General features: G+C 36.2%; 1 protein-coding gene across 2 annotated transcripts in view; it reads right to left on the reverse strand.

Moving 5' to 3' along the window:
• The window catches only part of adcy2a (adenylate cyclase 2a), a 175,831-nt gene that overhangs the window by 24,483 nt on the left and 130,077 nt on the right, over positions 1–21,271 (reverse strand). For both annotated transcript variants that reach the window (XR_014603239.1, XM_084089569.1), the window contains exons 4-9: positions 11,200–11,349; positions 6,600–6,748; positions 5,730–5,841; positions 5,390–5,517; positions 397–555; positions 116–248 (exon numbers count right to left, since the gene is read on the reverse strand). Coding sequence is in view for 1 of the 2 variants with exons in the window: in XM_084089569.1 (XP_083945695.1) it covers positions 116–248; positions 397–555; positions 5,390–5,517; positions 5,730–5,841; positions 6,600–6,748; positions 11,200–11,349 (831 nt within the window). In the remaining variant the exon portion in view is untranslated. The remainder of the gene's footprint in view (positions 1–115; positions 249–396; positions 556–5,389; positions 5,518–5,729; positions 5,842–6,599; positions 6,749–11,199; positions 11,350–21,271) is intronic.

The raw sequence follows: 21,271 nt of genomic DNA on the forward strand, positions 1-21,271 counted from the left end.
GTATTGCCACAAGAGCTTGTAAAAGGAAAGCAGCATTGGCAATAAAGTTTTGAAAGAGAACTTTAGACTTGAAGGAAACAAAAGTGACTGTTCATTTGTTTAGAGATTTCCATACCTTTGGGTTGATCACTAAGTAAGTTACAACTCCATGCTCTTTTAGATAAGGATCACGTTCCTGGCCATCTCCATCTTCAACCTTATATGACCCATTCAAGTGTTCAAGGGTCACTGAGGTGATGTGGACTCGTCTATTCATCAAGAACTTGCAATTACTATTGTATTCTCACCAGATTTTTAACAATTGCACATCTTCTACTAACTAAAAATGCATATTATAATTATGAATAACAACATAAATTAAGCATACACTTACATAAAACCCCCACAATGGCTTACCCAGGTACACCACCTGCTTCCATGTAATTAGCTAAAGTCACATCGTGAGACCAGACATCATATTGCCATTTCTGGAGGCCAATCACACCACAGAGAACGTTTCCAGAGTGAACTCCCACTCGCATGTTAATGTCCACGCCTGTGGCATCTCGCACTTTCCTATATAGAAAAGGAAGAAGAAAAAACGACAACACATCCCATCACACATCAGAGCATTGATTTAACCTTATGCCCATGATTAGAAACACATTTAGACAAGACACATGGCTATGCACTTTTAAAAGGCATGACCTTTTGAATGTTGTTTTTGTCACATCGATTCACAAGTTGCTGGAGATGCATCAAAAGTGCATGATCCTCTTGAAAATTACTCATTTACTCATCCTGCTGTTCCTAACCCATGACTTCCTTTCTTCCACGGAGCACAAAAAGAGATGTTTAACAGAATGCCCTAGCTTCTCTTTTCCATACAACATATGTGAGTAGGACCTGAGGATGTCAAACTCCAAAAAAGCACCTTAAAAGCACAACAAGATTAGGCCCTATGCATTGTATGCTATATTCCAGTGTTGTGTCCCAATTCACTGACATATACATATGATTTTGTGAAGAAAAAAGTACATACTTTTGAGAGTGTAGCAGAAGAGTAGGCAAGCTTTGGGACATAATACTTTCTTCATAACTGCGTCTTTAACGTACAGCCCTGTCACTTTATGTGCATCCTGTCACTGTTTAAACTGCCCAGTGCCCAGTCAATCATCTTGTTAAAATTCTCCACATTCAATTTAATTAAATTTCATACCGTTTCGAAGAGAAATGTAGTAGCATGTTGATCTGCCAGTCATGGTTCTTTCATGTGGGGAACTTTCCTCATGTGTTTGTAATTTGCATAATGATGCATTTAAAAGTTTATGACCAAACGTATCTTTACAAAAGTTCACAATGCTGTTACAAATGAAATATAATGTGGGTAACATTGAACAAATATATTTTCTTCAGATTAGATAATGATTATTAATCACTCAAGCCCCTTTATCTAAACCTTCTTTACTTAACCGTCGGACTCACACATCCGCCATGTTTGTAGTTTTCTAACCTCTTTTATTTGTGTTTGTAGTGTGACCACCCTGAATTTAGTTGGGTCACAGGGATATTGGATTGTTTGTATATATTTCTTTCTTTCTTTTTTTATTACCTATGTCTATTTCAGTTTACTTGTATATAAGTTTTATTATTGTAGTGAGTTTACCTTGGGCAGCTCAGCTGCATCTTCCGAATTCTGGTTGACAGTTGAGAGAGTGGAGTTGCCGTGACGATTGTGGTGCATCCTCAGACAACAAAGAGGACCTTTAAGCAACCACTAACTATTGTCTCTCTCTCTCTCATTTACTGTTAAGGTTAGTTATTAAATTCATTAATTTTCATATCAAACGTTTATTTACATGTTTTAATGTCATATATATATCATATACATACACTCACCTAAAGGATTATTAGGAACACCATATAATACTGTGTTTGACCCCCTTTCGCCTTCAGAACTGCATTAATTCTATGTGGCATTGATTCAACTAGGTGCTGAAAGCATTCTTTAGAAATGTTGGCCCATATTGATAGGATAGCATCTTGCAGTTGATGGAGATTTGTGGGATGCACATCCAGGGCATGAAGCTCCCATTCCACCACATCCCAAAGATGCTCTATTGGGTTGAGATCTGGTGACTGTGGGGGCCATTTTAGTACAGTGAACTCATTGTCATGTTCAAGAAACCAATTTGAAATGATTCGAGCTTTGTGACATGGTGCATTATACTGCTGGAAGTAGCCATCAGAGGATGGGTACATGGTGGTCATAAAGGGATGGACATGGTCAGAAACAATGCTCAGGTAGGCCGTGGCATTTAAACGATGCCCAATTGGCACTAAGGGGACCTAAAGTGTGCCAAGAAAACATCCCCACCACACCATTACACCACCACCACCAGCCTGCACAGTGGTAACAAGGCATGATGGATCCATGTTCTCATTCTGTTTACGCCAAATTCTGACTCTACCATCTGAATGTCTCAACAGAAATCGAGACTCATCAGACCAGGCAACATTTTTCCAGTCTTCAACTGTCCAATTTTGGTGAACTCGTGCAAATTGTAGCCTCTTTTTCCTATTTGTAGTGGAAATGAGTGGTACCTGGTGGGGTCTTCTGCTGTTGTAGCCCATCCGCCTCAAGGTTGTGCGTGTTGTGGCTTCACAAATGCTTTGCTGCATACCTCGGTTGTAACGAGTGGTTATTTCAGTCAAAGTTGCTCTTCTATCAGCTTGAATCAGTCGGCCCATTCTCCTCTGACCTCTAGCATCAACAAGGCATTTTCGCCCACAGGACTGCCGCATACTGGATGTTTTTCCCTTTTCACACCATTCTTTGTAAACCCTAGAAATGGTTGTGCGTGAAAATCCCAGTAACTGAGCAGATTGTGAAATACTCAGACCGGCCCGTCTGGCACCAACAACCATGCCACGCTCAAAATTGCTTAAATCACCTTTCTTTCCCATTCTGACATTCAGTTTGGAGTTCAGGAGATTGTCTTGACCAGGACCACACCCATAAATGCATTGAAGCAACTGCCATGTGATTGGTTGATTAGGTAATTGCATTAATGAGAAATTGAACAGGTGTTCCTAATAATCCTTTAGGTGAGTGTATATGCTTTTGTCATAAAGAAGTTCATTCGTGTATACTTACGAGTTCAGCCAGTTGTGTGAATTAGGCTAGAGCATGTCTGTACATATGGTTAAGGTTTCTTGATTTATTTATTTACTTATTTATTGTGATTTGATTTAAGTATCTATATGTTATATGTATTTCAATGTATTTATGAATCCTGTGATTCAAAGTGTCTTAATGGCTCTGAAGTACAATGTTGATTAAAAGACAACAAAGAGGACCTTTAAGCAACCACTAACTATTGTCTCTCTCTCTCTCATTTACTGTTAAGTTTTTAAACTGCTTACAATCCTCCTGACTGCCTGGGACCTGTAACAGTAGTTTTAATCTAATCTTCGTCCAACACACAATGGTTGTGGGCAATATTAGCCATTATAGTGTGCACGATCTGCACTTCGTATTCTAAACGGAAAAAGTAGACCATCCGGGTGTCTTTGGAAACATACCACGATTTGGGACACACTATTCTAATTTCGAATACTATTTAGGATGGATAGTAAGCAAATTGGGATGCAGCAAATGTCTTCTGAAGCTGTACAATTGCTTCATGTAGGGACAGATTAAAATGTAAATTATTATTCACTGAAATTCTTCTCCTATGCCATAGCACTCAAATTTTTCTTTAGCACATTTAAAACCTGCAGTGTGGTGATTGGTCACAAGACATTAAATGGGATGTATAAGTTTATTTATGAGGGCAAGATCTATAGCCAGTCTGAACTTAACAGACCCTGGTCACTATATGGTTTTGTAAATTTATTGAAGAATGTTTTCGGTAACACTTTACAATAAGGTTCATTAGTTAACATTATAATGTATTAACTAACTTGAACTAACAATGAACAATACATTTGTTACAGCATTTATTAATCTTTGTTAATGTTAGTTAATAAAAATACAGCTGTTCATTGTTTATGTTAGTTCACAGTGCATTAACTATGTTAACAAATACAACCTTTGATTTTAATAACGTATTAGTAAATGTTGAAATTTATATTAACTAAAATTAATAAATGCTGATGAAGTATTGTTCATTCTTAGTTCATGTTAACTAAGGTAGTTAACTAAAGTTAACTAATGAACCTTATTGTGTGTTACCATGTTTTCAGCAGTGAACAGAACAACTAAAAAGTAATATGGGTTTGGAAAGACAGGAGAGTGAAAAAAAAAAAAAAAAAAAAAAAAAATATATATATATATTTTTTTTTTTAATTTTTTTTATTAGTCATTTATAATGGTGCTGATCTGTAAAACATTTATTAGCAGTTGGTTTAAGATGATGAAAACTCTAGTGAGTCTACACTGTGACTTAGTTTGAGCACTCAAAACATACAGCATATACTTTTGATTATACATTGACACTGTGATTGTAACAAGTTTCCTTGCAATCAGTTTGTCCCTTTAACAGGAATTCTCAGCACATTTTGCCACCACAACAATTTGCCTGCGACTACTAATAGAGACATTTCATTCTTCCAGGCTTCTGCAGAACAGGTAGAGATAAGAGAAGGACAACTCTCTCTCGTCTAGACTGAGCACCATTCATTTTCCACAGTCTGACCTCTGAGGCCTCTGACTCATTATCAGGACAGCCAGGTATCATGTCCTTCACAGCAGCACCGGGCCGAGACCAATCAGCCCCTCTGCGCCGAGGATTATAGGACTGGGATAGAAGCTTTGCTGTTGGACTGACTCTGCCTAAATTCTGTCATAGTAATAGAGCAAGTATGCACACAGTTTGCTTAAAACTCTATTTGTTGTATTATAAAATGCTTTTAATTTTATGCAAATTGAAGTTACTTGTAGATAGAAACAGAATGCTTATTTAAATAATATATTCTGATTATAGCAAACTCCTGTGGTAATGTGCTATAGGTGTTCACGGTGTTGTTTTTCAGAGATAAAGTGTAAACAGGTTTGCAGAACATATAAAAATTGTGAAATTAGGACAGATTTTCAAGCTAATCTAATGAACAAGCCCTTTGGAAATGTAGAGTTCGATATACAGTTTGTTTAGACCAATGGTTCACAATTGGTTTTGCTCCAAAAGCCAGACTGTGGATATCAAGTACCAAAAATGTTTGTTTGTAAAAAAGAAAATGTAAAATATATTAAAATAAACATGAACTACACATAGGCCAAACAATATGTCAAAATTTAGAAAATGTATAACCAACAGGAGAAGTGAGATTTACCAACCATGTAAAGTACTGGATCAAATATTACATTTGCATTAACAACACCAGCTGAGAACCACTGTAAGCCACTTACTTAATAGCTTCACACATGTCAAGTCCCATCTTCACACAGTTTTTGGCATGATTTGGCAAGGACTCTGGGAGGCCAGATACACAGTAATAACAGTCCCCTAGAATTTTTATTCGCATACATTCATTTTCCTGAAAGACACAGAAACATTCAAGGACTTCAACAGTCAGAAGACATCTTGATAAGAACAACTCTTGGTAATCAATCTGCAACATTTGATTTGAGTTGTATTAAGTAATTTATTTTCCAAAGCAGAAGGAAATGGTAAAGCTATAAGCATCTGTATCAATAAAGTACATGTCAGTTACTAGACTGAAGTGACTCATTTTCAGATTCAGTTTACCTTGGCAATCTGATCAAATTTGCCAAATAGTTCATTCAACATATGGACCAGCTCTCCCGGTGAGCAATCAGTGGCCAAGCGGGTAAATCCAACAATATCAGCATACAAAATACTGTAAGAGAATATACATTTGTGTGACACAGGGATGGAAAAGGACATACATAATTAAGATTTATATTTATATGCATCTGAAACTGTATAACTCTTTGTTTGTTTTTTTGTTTTTGTTTTAAAGCAGAGAGTCTGATCCTTCTTTTGATATATTGCATGTTCAGATATTCATACAACAAAATATTCTGGGAGCCATGAAAATTAGGTGAAAATTATCAAAAATGCTTGCGGTGGCTGGCAACTATTTAAAAAAACGCCGGAGGGGAAAGAGTTAATTACTTCAGGATTATTTTATTTTCCATGCAACAGAACAAAAGAGTATAGCTAGTGGTAAAGTTCTCCTCAAACCATGTCAGAATGAACAACAGCAAGAACAGGAAACTCAGAATGTGTTTCTCAGGCTTTGTGCTTTACAAAATATTTTGCATTCTTTTAAATCTCTGACCTTTTAATTTAAGTCCACTATTTGAAAAGATGGCAGGTGGAGCACATAAAGTTGTTCAGTCACATTCAATACAAGCAGGAGTGATGACAATTAATTAGCTCATTATTCAGCACAATTAAAAGAGCTCAAACCTGCATCAATTTTGAATAACTACAACATCTCCCCATAAGTTTCCAGGCTATGGCCAAACATACATACTGTAATTCATTTTAAGACATTTGTTTCATTTGATATAGCTATTTGTTCATTTGTTCATTATGATTCATGATTGTGACTGTAGTGAGAAATTCTCATTTTGTGTGGGTGTGACGCACCTGACATTGGTGTGACGTTGTACATATAAATTATGAAAGTTGTTGGTGTTTTCCACCTGACCAAACTTCGGCCCCTGTAGTCTCTGTATGATTTCAGCTTTCATCACTCGGGCAATGTGAGCAGGAAGCAGAGACAGCAACAGACGTTCCTGTAGCAAAAAACACCACACCGGGGAAGAGAGATAATTATATCTCATATAGCCTACACTCTTGTCTGGCTTGTCCCTTCAGTAAGTGCAGCAGAGACTTGACTCTAATATAAAAGCTTGCATTACAAAAAAAAAACCTGCTCACAGTCATCTGAACAAATGGATTGAAAAGAAATAAGTGATTAAAACGCATGATGTATGATTTACAGTAGGCCTATGCTCTTTTCAAAATTCTGGAAAGCTGGCATCATACTGTTTTCATCATGATTCTGATCTGATTTTCATTTTTAATATGGTAAAAGCTGCTTGATTGTAAGCAATCTGTTGTATAAAGTTGTAACAGATACCAGACTTGGAGATAAAGGTTAAACTGAACCATAAGTTAGACTTGTCTAAGCCTAAATTAGGCTTACGATGCTTTTGGGAAACGCAGCCCAGGTAAGTAGCACGGGTTATCCTTTTCCACATAGGGAGGATAATGAGTGCAGTGAAGAGGAACAGGTGTGGCTGGCTAGAATTCTGGAGACAGTTGCTGTGTTCGAAATCGCCCCCTACCCACATTCACTATTCCCTACATTACTCCACTAATATAGTCCACTTGGAGTTGATGAAAACGAAGAGTGAATTCAGACACTGAGTGCGACGGAAGGGCTGCTGATTTTGCATAGTTTGTGTTTTCTGTTTAATAATAATCATTTGAAACGTAGCAAACTGGCTGCTCCAGTAGTAATGAAAAGATTTATCTTGAACTCTGACATTGAAACTAGCATATAAACCTTAATTTAACAATTTAGTAACAAATGAAAAAGGAATTTATTTATAATATGCTGGACCAGCGTGGTTTGGAAAATGGATGGCTGATTTGATTCAGCTGCGGCACTATCTCCGTTCTAACAGTGCATTATGGATATTCTCTAGCCGTTGAGTGTACATCGAATGTACACTCGTTATTGTGGTGCATTGTGGGATTGAATGAGTGCACTCAATAATATCCACTATGGTTTCGGACACCACAACAAATGGCTGTCCCTTAAAATAGTGCCCTATTTAAGGGTATAAGGGGGCGATTTCGGACACAGCCTGTAATCTTTGAGTGGCCGTGGTGGTGGAGCCTTGTGAAACCGTGACAAAATTGCTATATAAATAAACGTGACGTGACTACTAGAGTGCCGAATTGCAGATCTCTGCAAACGTTGCTATGACAATCAGATGCTTTTCTTGTCCTTTATTTAAAAAATGCTTGCTGTTTTCTCAATTTTGTTGTGTGATTATTTTGTTATTAAGAGGAAACCCTGCAGCAAATATTTACATATTCATCTAAACGCTTCTCTCAAAATCTGCTATATTAGCTCTCTGGATGTCTTCAAATTATACCTTAGCACATTTTTGTGAAAATTCATGTCAAAGGCAGGTAATGTGAAATTCATCTGGGACTGATATAATTGGGTTATGGTGGACTTTTTTGGAAAAAAAAAGAAAAAAAACTAAGATTACCACATTAAAGTTTTTCAATTCAATTTCGATTTCCCCACTAGGCATAAAGTGTGAATGAGTTTAATTAGATCAAACAGGGACAGTCTGGAGGGTCATTATGAAAGCTTATGATAGCTTGACTCAGTGCTACAAGCAAAAGAAGGTTAATTGCCCAATAGGTCTGGTACATTTCCCCTAATCAACCATAATGAACTTATAAAAATCTTTTTAAAAACCTGATCATTTTATTAGCATCTACATAAAAGCCATATACATTAATTTGAGCTGTGACAAATGCATCATTATCCCTTTTTCCACTAATTAATGTGCTATACGATGAATCTAGGATCTACTGCAATAACATCAACAGCAGAAAACGCTGCAGCTGAGACCACTGAGCTGTGGAGAGCACAATTCATCACCCACAGCCTGAGAGGATATTCTTAAGAGGTTAATCCAGAGAAGTCCAGGGAGGCAATGCTTGACCTCTTGCAGAGCACATAGTCTGATGGAAGACAGCCAATACACCAGCAGCGGCCTTTAAACTTCACAGAGACAGCAGTGGGCTTCAGTCACACCATCTGCCTTTGTGGCCCTGTTTAAACTGGGAGCTGAAAACCAACATCACAGAAGCGTCCCGGTTTCCATTCGGTAGCAACTGGGCTGAGAGTAGGAGACCGCAAAGGTTTGCAGTATTTCAAAGAGGACCCACGGAGAACATAATGTCAAACATATGGACAAAGTAGTGAAAGTCTAGGTGACAAATCAATTTTAAAAACATTGTGTCCCTAATAGGTGTGATATGATAAAATACCAACTGATAAAATAATAGTCTCTGAACCTCCTATGATGTATCATGCAAACTTAATGTTTATTTAATCTACATGAACATTTTTGCAAATGTCTTCATATATTTGAAAGTACATTGTATGTTTATTGTTGGAAGCTTGTAAATGTTGTTTAATATGGCTTCTTTGGTAAAGTGATTCAGAAGAATTCCAGTAAGCAATAGCCGTCATTTCACCATCTAGGTTAACTATAGACCCGATATAATCGTCCGCTATGAGTTACCCACTTCTAGCCAAAATAACCTTGAATTTAGTTATATGTTGTTGTTGTTTTTTTGCCAAAATGACTTGTGAGATCAGTCAACAGTGATTACAAGGTGTTTGGTTTCATTTCTTTGACATGTTGTTATCTAATTAATGAGTCTATCCTTGGGCTATGGTTAGACGTCTATTAAATTTTCACTGACAGCCCAAATTTTGCCTTGTTTTAGCCTAGACATCAGGGCTGTGTATGGTGCTCATTAGGGGGAGGTGCCTGTGTTGTATAGCATGTTCGTGAGTTTGAGGGCAGAGCTATAAAGGTAGGGGTGCAATCCTTTTGGGTAGGGGCGTCTTTGTTTTGGTGATTTTGAAATATCAACATTATTTCTCAGAAATCACTTACTGCACCTTTAATGTATAATCCATAAGGGCGAAAGGCTTTGTAACAACGTGTATGGCATAAACAAATGAGCGTACATTTACACGTTCACATGATCAATATTAGACACTAACTGAATGTATAGGAGGAACTTACATGCACAAGGTAATAGAACTCAAATGACAACAGGTGATGATGAGTTAATCAAAAACCAGGGAGACAAACAAGGGGTGGGAAACTGTAACAAATGAAAACAGGTAACTAAGAGAAACAAATGAAAAGTTCATGAAAACAAAACCAAAACATGCAGTTTGTGACATTACAACACAATCTCATGGCAATCGTAATTCGTTTTTGTAAGATTTGTCTAGCCATGAGATCAGGTTGGACATTAGAAGGTGGTGCAATCCTCTAGCCTGGATGCAAGACGAACTTAGCCCCGCCCACAACATTTGAGGTTGGGAAGTTCGGTCTGGACTTGATCCGTTGTGGAGCAATTATGCTCGAACCAGAGCTGTTCGGACCAATCAAATTGTCAGGGCGGGCTTTAAACGATGATGGATAATCATCCACGTCACCAAAGAGCGCTTGGGTTGAATTTGTTTACAATAAAGATGGCTGCCACTGGAGAATTGAGATGTGTAGATTCTGCCATCGCGTCTGTTATAGAAGATATCGACAGCGCATTAATTTTAAAAGAGGAACAGAGAACCGCAATCAAGTCATTTGTCAATCGGATGAAGAACATACGTCACTTAATCCGTTGCTCTGATTGGTTGTAGGTCTATCCAATTGAGTGCAGAGGCATTTATTTCCTGGTATGGTTGAAGCACGCCCCATAATCACAGCCCAATGGAGCAGTATCAGACTCATATTCTGACATACTTTAATTATGGCTTCTTTTGTAAAGTCTTCTTTTTTTTTTTTTTTTTTTATTCTTTTTTTTTTTATGTCACGTGGGGGATGGAAACCTAGATGGTCTAATTTTCTAGTGAATTTAGAGATAAAGTTGGTCTGGACTGATTTTTTTTTTTTTTCAAAAGTTTGTTTGGAGTTTTATAAGTATACATGAATAGCTGTATATGAATAAAAAAAAAAAAAAAAAGAAGACTTTACAAAAGAAGCCATAATTAAACTTTTTTAATTAAACATTTACAAGCTCCCATGCAATGTACAATATACACACATAATGTACTTTCAAAAATATAAAGACATTTGCAAAAATGTGCATGTAGATTAAATAAACATTAAGTTTGAGTGATACGTCAAGGAGGTTGAGGGACTATTATTTTTTATACTAATCTAATCTAGTTCTGTCATTCTCTCAGCAAACTAATACATAACACAAAAGATTTCTGGTATTATCAGTATTAGCTCACTGCTAAATTCCCCAATGTTAAATCACTATCAGCATTCAGTGGTTTGCCAAAGAAAATATGGAATATCTCAGTTTTTGAGACTGTTTGGCAGGTCTTTCAACTTCAGCCATAGCCAGCTGATAAATCATGACTTCAGAACTGAGAGAAAGTAAAGCAAGATTGATACTGAACCTGCTGACGCTTCTCAAACTCCAGTTTGATGGGTGATTTTATACAGTTGCAAGTGTCTTGATATGTCTGCTTTAGCGCCAGTTCCATCAGGTGTTTATGGTATGCTCCTGCCAGGTTCCCACATATGAAAATTATGATATTTGCCAGGATCTAGAGGAATAAAAAATAAATAAAAATTAACAATAGTGGATATTCTGTAAATAGGATACCACAAAAAACAACAAACTCTAAATGTATTTATTTGTCTGTCTGTCTGTCAGTCTGTCTATCTATTTTTTTTATTTTTGTCAAAGTTGAAATCACTGTGAATTACTACTGAAGTTCAGATTTCATTGCTTCCACTGATATGCACAAAATGCTCTTTGGAACATTTTCAAATAACATGGACCATCAGATTTTGACGTCTACAATACATGTAATTAAAATGTAATTGTAAATGTTAATGTAATTAAAATGTATATAAATTATTATTTTTGAAATTGTTACGCTGATGATATAATTTGTATTTAAAAAAAATGCTATTTCATAATAACTGAATAGTGAAGCAGGATTGTGCAAGGAATCAATTTCCAGTCCAGAAATATTTAATTGACACCAGCTTTGCAGCACTTCTCATGCAACACTTCAGCTGCTTACATTTTCCATTCCAGTTTCAAAAAGCTCTTGTAGAATGATTTTTGACAAGAGCTTTGCTAACCTAATCAAATGTTCAGCATGGAGGGGACTTTGGTTATTGTAGTCGGTATTAGCAGCAGAGAGAAGTGCTTAAGCCCTCAACTTTTCCTACTGTTAGTGTTCACTGTTCACACCTCTTTTTTCTCACTTCTCTTTCATACTTCCTCGTTCTATTATCACCCCAGTGGTAAAGTCCTTCGGTTTCTTCATCTTTTTCAATCTCACTATTCAACAATCGGATGAGAACAGTGCATCAAAGGCTTAGCTCCATGAAATATTTTTTAATTGCTCTTGGACATCCCTTTCATTTAGGTCACTATAGAAAGAGTCCTAAACTCATCTTGGCTGTCACACTTTGGACCATGAAAACTTCAAAAGGCATCAGCCACTGACATGGATGGAATGAAAGTAAAGAGTCAGCCACACTCATAAAGCACAGTGGTATGTGTCATACAGAGTTGGACTCATGAAAACAATATTTTGTGACTTTCATTCTTTTAAATTACAAAAAAATAAAAAATAAAAAATAAAAAAAATTGATCTGAATGTGATTCTGAATTATTTATTTGTTGCATGGTATTTCTTTGTTCTTTTCGTTTAGTTTTTTTTAAAGAAAGAAAGTGTACTGTCTTTTGTGGGTTTAGGTAAGGGGAAATGTTTGTACTGTTAGTATTTTAGACAAAAATACATAATTTATTTCAATAAGAATCCCATGAGGTCTCAGATAGATATGATAAAATACACCAAAACACACATAAGAGAAAGAAAAAAAAAATAATTTATCTGGTTCTAAAAAAAATTTAAGATATTTCTGTATATGTACTTGTTTTTCAAACATTAACTCTTTTCTGGTAAACTCTTTTCTGTGGCAAATTCATTTGAATAGAATTATGAACCATTAACATTACCTAAAAACATCTATTACTATGTTACATGCATAACCGTTCAGCAAGGTAAAATATATTAAGTAACACAAATGAATGCGCGGCATTAAATCAACAAATATTTGTAACTTTATTCTTAACTTATGAAGATGAGGAAGATGATGCTGCCAGTACTATTCTGAGCACATCTGGTATGTTTAGAAATTTCAGAACTATATGCATTATGTCCCTTGACTCTAATGGTTAAGGGGAATATTAATGTGGACTTTTAATTGGTCATGCAGGATGTTGTTTATATAAAAACTTAAAGTCGTAATCAAGGAAATTTAATTACTTTAAAAATTCAGACAAGTTATTCAAGCTTATGTCAATCAGTGACAAACCATAGCCATTTAAGCAAAAATCATATTGGATATTTAATTGGTGAATTTCAAAGCTCTTGGAAACAGATTTAAGATTTTAACAGTGGCTGACTACAGCAAGGCTTTTCTTTTAAACACTCTTTTTAAAATGGTAAAAAGAATTTGTAAGGAGTTTAATCATACAACATTTTGATGTCCAGATGTTATCTGCAAGCATGTGAGACGGCCAGTGAGCTGTAGTAAACAAACACTGTTATAATTTATTTGTAAAAGATGTACAACATTCATCTGCTGTCTATGAATAAATCATGGATGATTCATTGCTTTCAGAGAGGTGGTGAAGCTTCTTATTCTGACATGAGTGGGATTACATACAGAAAAGATTCTGCTTTCTGACTGATGGATGGAGAATTAATCTATTTATATAAAAAGAGACAAAACTGTGTTTTGAGTGTAATGGAACCAATTATTCCAATTGATGATAAACTGTAAAGCTGATAAAATAATAATAATAAAAAAAACACATTCGTAAGTCATTACTCACCATTAAAAATTGGTTTTCACTGTCAGAAAGCATAACAGTTTTGTAAAACAAAGACAATACCAGACAAAGGAGAATGTAAACTCCAGGCAATATATTTACCAGCTAATTAACTAAAAGTAAACAGCTGTGTAATTAATCAAAAACCATGGCGACCAATAATGAGCAGGAACATAGGAACAAAGGAAACAGACACACAGGAAAACATGGTAGTGCAAACTAAAAGACCATAGAACAGAACATAAACCAAACAATCACACATCTCATACATTTATTTAATAAAAAAAAAATATATATAATAATTCATGCTGGTTTAAAAACATTATCCCCCAGTTTTACATACTTAAGCCTAGTCCCAGACTAAAATGTATGTTTGAGCTGTTTTAACTGAAAGCAACTTGCACTTATTGCTTTTGCAATAAGATATTGCAAAAGCAATATCTTAAAATATGTCAGTGCCACTGTCTCAAGATGCACCCCAGTAATGTTTTATTTATTTTTTCTAGGGCATGTTTATAAAGGTTAGATGTCCAAATTGAACTGAGGAACCAGGCCAAAATTTACAATCAGCAGAAGGGAGGGAAATGTCTCAGGTTATCCATGTAACCATGGTTCCCTGAGAAGGGAACAAGATGCTGCCTCAATGATGACACTTTGGGGAATGCATTCAGGGTGACTGCGTTTGAAGCACATGTGCAAGTCCAATTCTGATTGGTGCAACATCATCCCGTGACACGGGCCGGCATCACAGCTGTGGTCAGCCTTCTGATCGACTGAAGCAAGCCGCTCCAGGCATGCAAGAAGTATGGCAAAGGGATGCAGTCACGCAGCGTCTCGTTACCCTCTCAGGGAACAATGGTTACATGGGTAACCTGAGACGTTCCCTTTCTAGGGAACTCGCGCTGTGTCGATGATGACACTTTGGGGAACGATATTCCCACTTTTGCTGACAAAATGCACAGCTCAGGACGAGTGCTCGGGACCCTGGGGTGGCCGGAAGGTCCAGGCTATAAAACCTAAGTATGTGGGGAGGACCATTCCGCCGCATCACATATATCTTGAAGGGATGCCCCCGACAATAAAGCTCTTGAAGATCCCATACCTTATGTGGAATGTGCTCTAAGTGGCAGAGGTGAAGACAGCCAGCGCACCTCATAAGTCTTTGAGATAGCCTTGACAATCCACCTGCTTATAGTCTGCTTGGTAGCCAGGCAGCCCTTGTTAGGGGGCCCAAAGCATACCAAAAGCTGGTCAGATTTTCTCCACAAAGTTCTTGAAATCTCAAGAACCCTGACAGGGCAAAGTAACTGCAACTTCCCTTGTCCAGCCGACACTTGAAGAGGATGAAAGGCCTGAAGGACTACCGGCCGGGCCACAGTGTTTCAATAAGCTCTTTACGGATTGGCTTGCGTCATGCGAATTTCCCGCTCGAGTTGAAATTGAAGCAAATATCGCGCTTTCGTGGCAATCACGTTGCCCAATTTGCATCATTTGCATCTATTCGCATCTTTGCACTGACTTTGTATGTAATTTACTCTACTCTTTTACTTTGTATCTACTCTTTTGGAGTGCACTCAATGTAACATTCATCATATTACATTGTAAACATTCGTATTACTTTTATATCGTATTATGTTTATATTTTAGAGCAAAAAACAACGCATCATAGGACATTAGATGCTATGAAAGCCTATATTTTATATTTCAACATTTTACTCAATTTCACACAATTCAGTTTGCCGAGATAGTGTGAGAAAAGCCCAAATAGTAAAATGTGTACAGGTTTTGGTAAAAAAATAACACAATAACTAAGGCAAGAATAAATACTAATTCGTCCGAAATAATATCCTCTGCTGGATCAAGGATCATCACATAGCATTCTTCTTCTGAGGTAAATTCAAGTCTCATTCCTCACAAGCATGTCTTCTTCCAAACTCGAAAAGAAGTACAGTAACCTGACGAAGCTTGTTGGACGAATAACGTATGAATAGCCTGTGTTGTGCGGAGGACCACAATACAGATAATGACCTCAGACGGTAAAGATTGTACCTCTCATTGGTTTTATAAGGATTACATAAACTGGGAATATTTGTTTTCATAGACATGTTTCTGATGTCTGTGTGACAAGTATTCGCTGAGTTTCGGTTCATTTTTGTGACGCGTTTCAGAAAGATGTTCATGGAGACTGAGACACCAGAAAGTGCACCCTGTTTCTTTATTTAACAAAAGCACAAAATGTTGTTGTTATTGTGAGTGCACATAAATAAAAGTAGACCCTACCCTTTACAGTTTCAAATGATGAACTACTATTATATGTATGACCAGAAATTACGGGATATTTTAAGTTCTTTCCGTTATCAGGAAAAAAGGCAATGAGCAATGTAAGCACTGAGACAGGTAATGATCCAAGTGAGAGAGAGAGAGAGAGAGAGAGAGAGAGAGAGAGAGTCTACTTGTCTATCAGTTAAATACTATAATCAGATTATCTCAGATAGCATGTGGGAATATGCTTAGAGTATTGAAACTCATTACAGTTTTTCTCAGTCGATTTGACACACTTCTCCAAAATCGGATCACTGCTCTCAAAACAATTAACACAGTGATCTGAACACTTTTGAACTGTCCGAAACAGATTGTAAGTTTTCATTCATTCCATACAAATTACAAATCATATGCATAATGTTCTCAAATCATTGCGCACAAAATTCTCAAATGTGTTCACAGCAGTTCACTCAGCCAACCGTAATGTTTATATATCAGGAAATAAGCATTTACAGCTCTTTTTGTTGATTACAAAAATTACAAACATTTGTGTACCATTTTTCCAAACAAAACATATTCTCATTTGCACATGGAATTATTTCATTTGGCCCCAATCTAGTATCTGCATGGTTAATAATACACATCTCAGGAAATTACATTTTCCTAATTGTTTACACAGCTATCACAATTGCATTAACTATAAAAACTATTTTAAAAAGTAACAGATATTGTTATACAAATTTTAAAAAGAATAAGAATAAGCATGAAAATGGGAAAAGAAAGAGTTATCAGAGTGGAAGGTGGTGGGGAGTGGAAGAGGTAGAATGAGATGAGGGGAGGAGAAAGTTTAAGAAAAGGAAGAGTAGAATTGGGAAAAGGAGAGGGTGAAAAGATGGGTAAAATGGAAGACTATTTAGTGGACAGACACTTTTTGTGTGTCTATAGCTGAATATGTTATAGTTTTGATGACAGCATTTACTTTTAATAAATGCATTACTAGAAATGCAATGCTGTGTAAATTGTTTTGAGAGCAACTACATTAATTTGAAGAAATGTGTCAAATCGATTGAGAAAAACTGTTAAAGGACTAATTTAGAAGCAGCTGCTACTGAAGGTCATTGCATTTTCATGACCTCACAGTATGATATAGGACTGTTTAATTTAATGTGGATGGTTTGTTAGTAATGCTATTTCATTGCCATTCACTTCCCATAGTTTTGCTTGATTGTATGGCTTTCTAGGGATTGCATTTAGCTCCTGAATCTGACCCATAACACAAGCAGTAAAAAGGGATTGCTACTTCCTTTAAGCTTTCCTAATACCTTTTACAAAATCAATGAACAACTCTGAGGTCATACCTCAATTTTCACACCACACTAAAGCTGTGGCTTATAATCTTTTCTTTTGGAATCTATAAGCACACATGCCCAGATTGTGGTTAATCCTGAAAAGCACATGGATTTCTGCCTGAGGCTCATTAAGCACCTTCGCTCTCTGCCTCTCCATAGATGTTTACTTAGACACATGCAATTTCAAAAAAATCTTAAAATCAAGAGGACGAAAAACTTCCTGAAGGGAAGAGCGATGTGATTTTATGAGTAAAAAGTAAAAGTATGTATTTTGTATGGTTAAGTATGGTTCTACCACACGTACATTTACTTATGTTTCCATAGACATGTAAACAAACAATATGAACGTATTGACAGCACTAAAACTTAAATTATTAACTTATGAACAAATTCACAGAAGTAAATGTGTACGAATTTATGAATATTAAGATTGTGGCATTAATATTTTGTATTTTATTGTATTCAGTTGTCATATCAGTGACATTATGTTTTCAGTCGCATTTATTAAATGCAGTTTTCTCAGTATAGTATAGACATGTATGAAGTGTTTTGTTGGTCTGAGTGAGTTTTAGAGGTGAGATTAACTGTTTGGCCAAGATTCATCTTGGTAATTCAAACTGTATGAAGAGTTTTGAAAATGTGGCTTCAGTACTGAAAAATACTTGTTATAAAAAAAAAATAAAATAAAAAAATCATTTGCTGCCCTGATTGCACCCGCTAAGCATGAATACACTGCAACTTTGTATTGCTCAAAATGGGACTAAAGGGTAGGAGACACATACTATACGGCAATAATATTTACACCTATAGGGTTGGACTTTTTTTTTTTTTTTGATTAATCGCTAGAGGGGTCAGAACTATCTGCAAGAATAATCCTTGCCTTCTTCTTTGCCCTTTCAGCATAACGTTGTACTAAGGGCTTCTGTGGTCTGCTGACTATTTTGCTTGCCATTGACACAATTCTGGTTTGTTCTTTGAGTTTGTTCTTAGATCTACAGTTTAAGTGATCATACCAGGCTGGGAGGTGAAAGGTTCATACACTCTCTACAATAGATTTGTACACAAGTTCTAAAATATGCTGACTAACTCCAAGGCCACTAAGTTGTCTAAGAAGAAATAAATGCTGCGAGCATTTAAAAAAAAAGGTACTCTGCATTCTCAACGAAGCTCACATATGAGTCCAGAATTGAGCCAAGGTATTTAAAATTCTCCACAATTTCAACTTGTTGACCCTCAAGTGAAATTTGGCTTGATTATCATGTACACATAATTTATTATTTTGTCTTTGCAACATTAATTTCCAATTGGCTCAAGTGACCGCAAGTTTCAAGGGCCTTAGTGTGAGCCAGGTAGGCAACATCATGTAGAGAGATAGTTTTTTCCAGTAGGCCAAATAAGATAAAAAAGTTGAACAGCCCAATGAGCTTTGAATGCTTCCCATCTAATACCAGCAGATGTTTCAGAATTGTTCATTTCAAAATACAGATAAATTTGTGTGTTCTAATATTCTATAAACTCTGGATCCCGAAGCCATCCTATCTGAAAGTGCCATTTAGGGGGATTCTTTATGAATTTTGAAGTTTTGTATGATAAGGATATAGCTGCATGGTCAGAGATGACTAGATATACTGTATATAATCTGTTATTTTGTTAAGCAATTGTGCAGATATTAGAAAATAATCAATATGTGAGAATACAAGAATAACATGAATATGATACTGCTGCTGGGTAAAGATCCCTCCAAACATCTGATAAATTAAGGTCTTTCAATTCCTCTATCTACTTCCTAGCTTTAGTATGCGTTTTTTCAATCCCTGTGGAACGATCTTTAGTAGGATCTAGCACACAATTCATATTCCCTGCGATAATATAATATCCCGGCAAAGAAAAAGTTAAGTTAAAAAAAATAAAAATAAAATCATTAAAAATTTAGGGTTGTCACCATTTGGACCATATACATTAATTCAATTGATCTTTTCAGATTTTTTTTTTTTTTTTTCATTTTTTCATTTTTTTTTTTTTACATTGTAGCATAATATATCTTCCTAATGGATCTTTATTTACCTTCTTAACCTGTATTGGACTTATGATCAAAGTCATTACTCCTCTTGTATTAGAAGTGTGACAAGGTAGCTAAAACTTGCCCTTGCCATCTCCTACGAATCCTAATTGTCTCAGTTTTTAACCATGTGGGTTTCCTGAAGAACAACGACTAATGCTTGTAATAGTTTAATCCTGTCCATGTCCTGCTTTTTTTTTACTATTACCTGGATCTCTACAACTCCAGGTTAAAAATTTCACATTCCCTGTCTCCCCCATAATCTTTAACATTTCCTATTAAGAGTTTCCTTTTACACACTCACAAATCTTAAATACTGAGAAGCAAAAAATACAAAAACAATCATGCACAAAACACCTATTGTTAAGATACACTCAACAACATCCCTATTTTACCCAGTAGCATCAATGCTACTGCATTTAAACCCCCACCCCTTACATATGCCGTTGATTGGTCCACACACCCGTGAGGGACTATCAGGTACATTTAACTATATTTATTATCACAACCCTGTTTGTAAAATTATTCTCACTTATTATATTAAAGTGTAAACACATATTTTCACATCTCCATAGAACAACACAACTGAACAACAACTGAAGCTGCTTAATTATTTTACAAATTAGTCTTGATTAGTCACAATCGAACATGTTACCGTTAATTCAGTCTTCACAACAAAAAGAGGATAACGACATTTGTGGAATGTAATCTGAATTATTTTAAAGCAACCTACATTCAAGACTATAATAGTCCAGCTGAACTGAGCCCACCTTTATTCTTTGTCTAGTTCTTCAATGACGTTTTTCACTGCAGACGGTGTTATCAAAAACCCTTGATTTTTCCTGGTGTGTAACAAGTAGACGAGCAGGGTAGATGATCCTGTGTTCCTCTCTCTTGTGGCCTCTGTCTCAAATTATCATAAGCTCTCTGCTTCCTGTGAACCTTGAGCAGAAACATCTGGATGAAAACGAAGACTGTGTTCCTTGAATGAAATCATCCCCTTGGACCTGGCCACTCTCATCACCAATTATTTTTGTTTCAAAGTTCAAGAACTTCATTATTAGTGTTCTTGATGGTGCACTGGTATCTTGTCTTGTGTTCTGGTCACCTATGCTTCGTTGTGGACCCACTATGTGGGTGCTCTATGACTAAAGATGTGCTAGAGTCCATTTCCAATATTCACCACTTTGATCGCTGACATAACTGTCGATTTTACTCATAGCTCGTTTGTCCATTTCTTTAATGGCTTGCAAAACATCTGCATTGCTGGGGTTCAACTCAGTTACTCTCGTAGATTTACTGTCGTCATCTTCCTCTATCTCTCTTAGTTCGTCCACGTGATCAAAATCTCTTGCGCTTCATTATTCACATTTTCTTGAGTTCTGTTCTTTTTTTTCCGGTGCCATTTCCGTTGTTGGTCTTTTGTGCATTAATTACAGAAGGATGTGATAAAGTTTTAAGTGAGTTTGAAGGATTATTACTCAAACAGTATAGGAGGGTCGTTAACTTGCTTCTTCCCAGTACCACTCCATAACCGTAAGTCCCCGAAATACAAATTTTGGATATTTTACTGTAGTACCCATGTTTTTTAAACCATTAGCCAATTAATTTATATAGCTATGCAAATTTAAAGTGTCATTTAAAAAGCCTGGTACACCAAAAGCTGTTTAAAATAAGTAATAGTGTTATACTATTACCTCTAGTAGCCTACGAAGGCCAAATTCTAACTTTAAACCATCATTTACGTGGCTGCGAGTTCAAGTGTGCATAAAAAACATTTGTATGGTAAAAACTGTTAAAATTTGGGATTTCGTTAGTACACTGCACTAGTATAAATCCTGCATGTTAACTTTAACACACATGTGGTTAAAAAAGTGCCACAGTGAAATGGGCTGATTGCGGAACAGACGCCTTTATTGGTCCATATGGGAAATTCAAGG

The sequence above is a fragment of the Abramis brama genome (genome assembly GCF_963993115.1).
Source record: "Abramis brama genome assembly, chromosome: 17".
Classification (NCBI taxonomy): Eukaryota; Metazoa; Chordata; class Actinopteri; order Cypriniformes; family Leuciscidae; genus Abramis; species Abramis brama.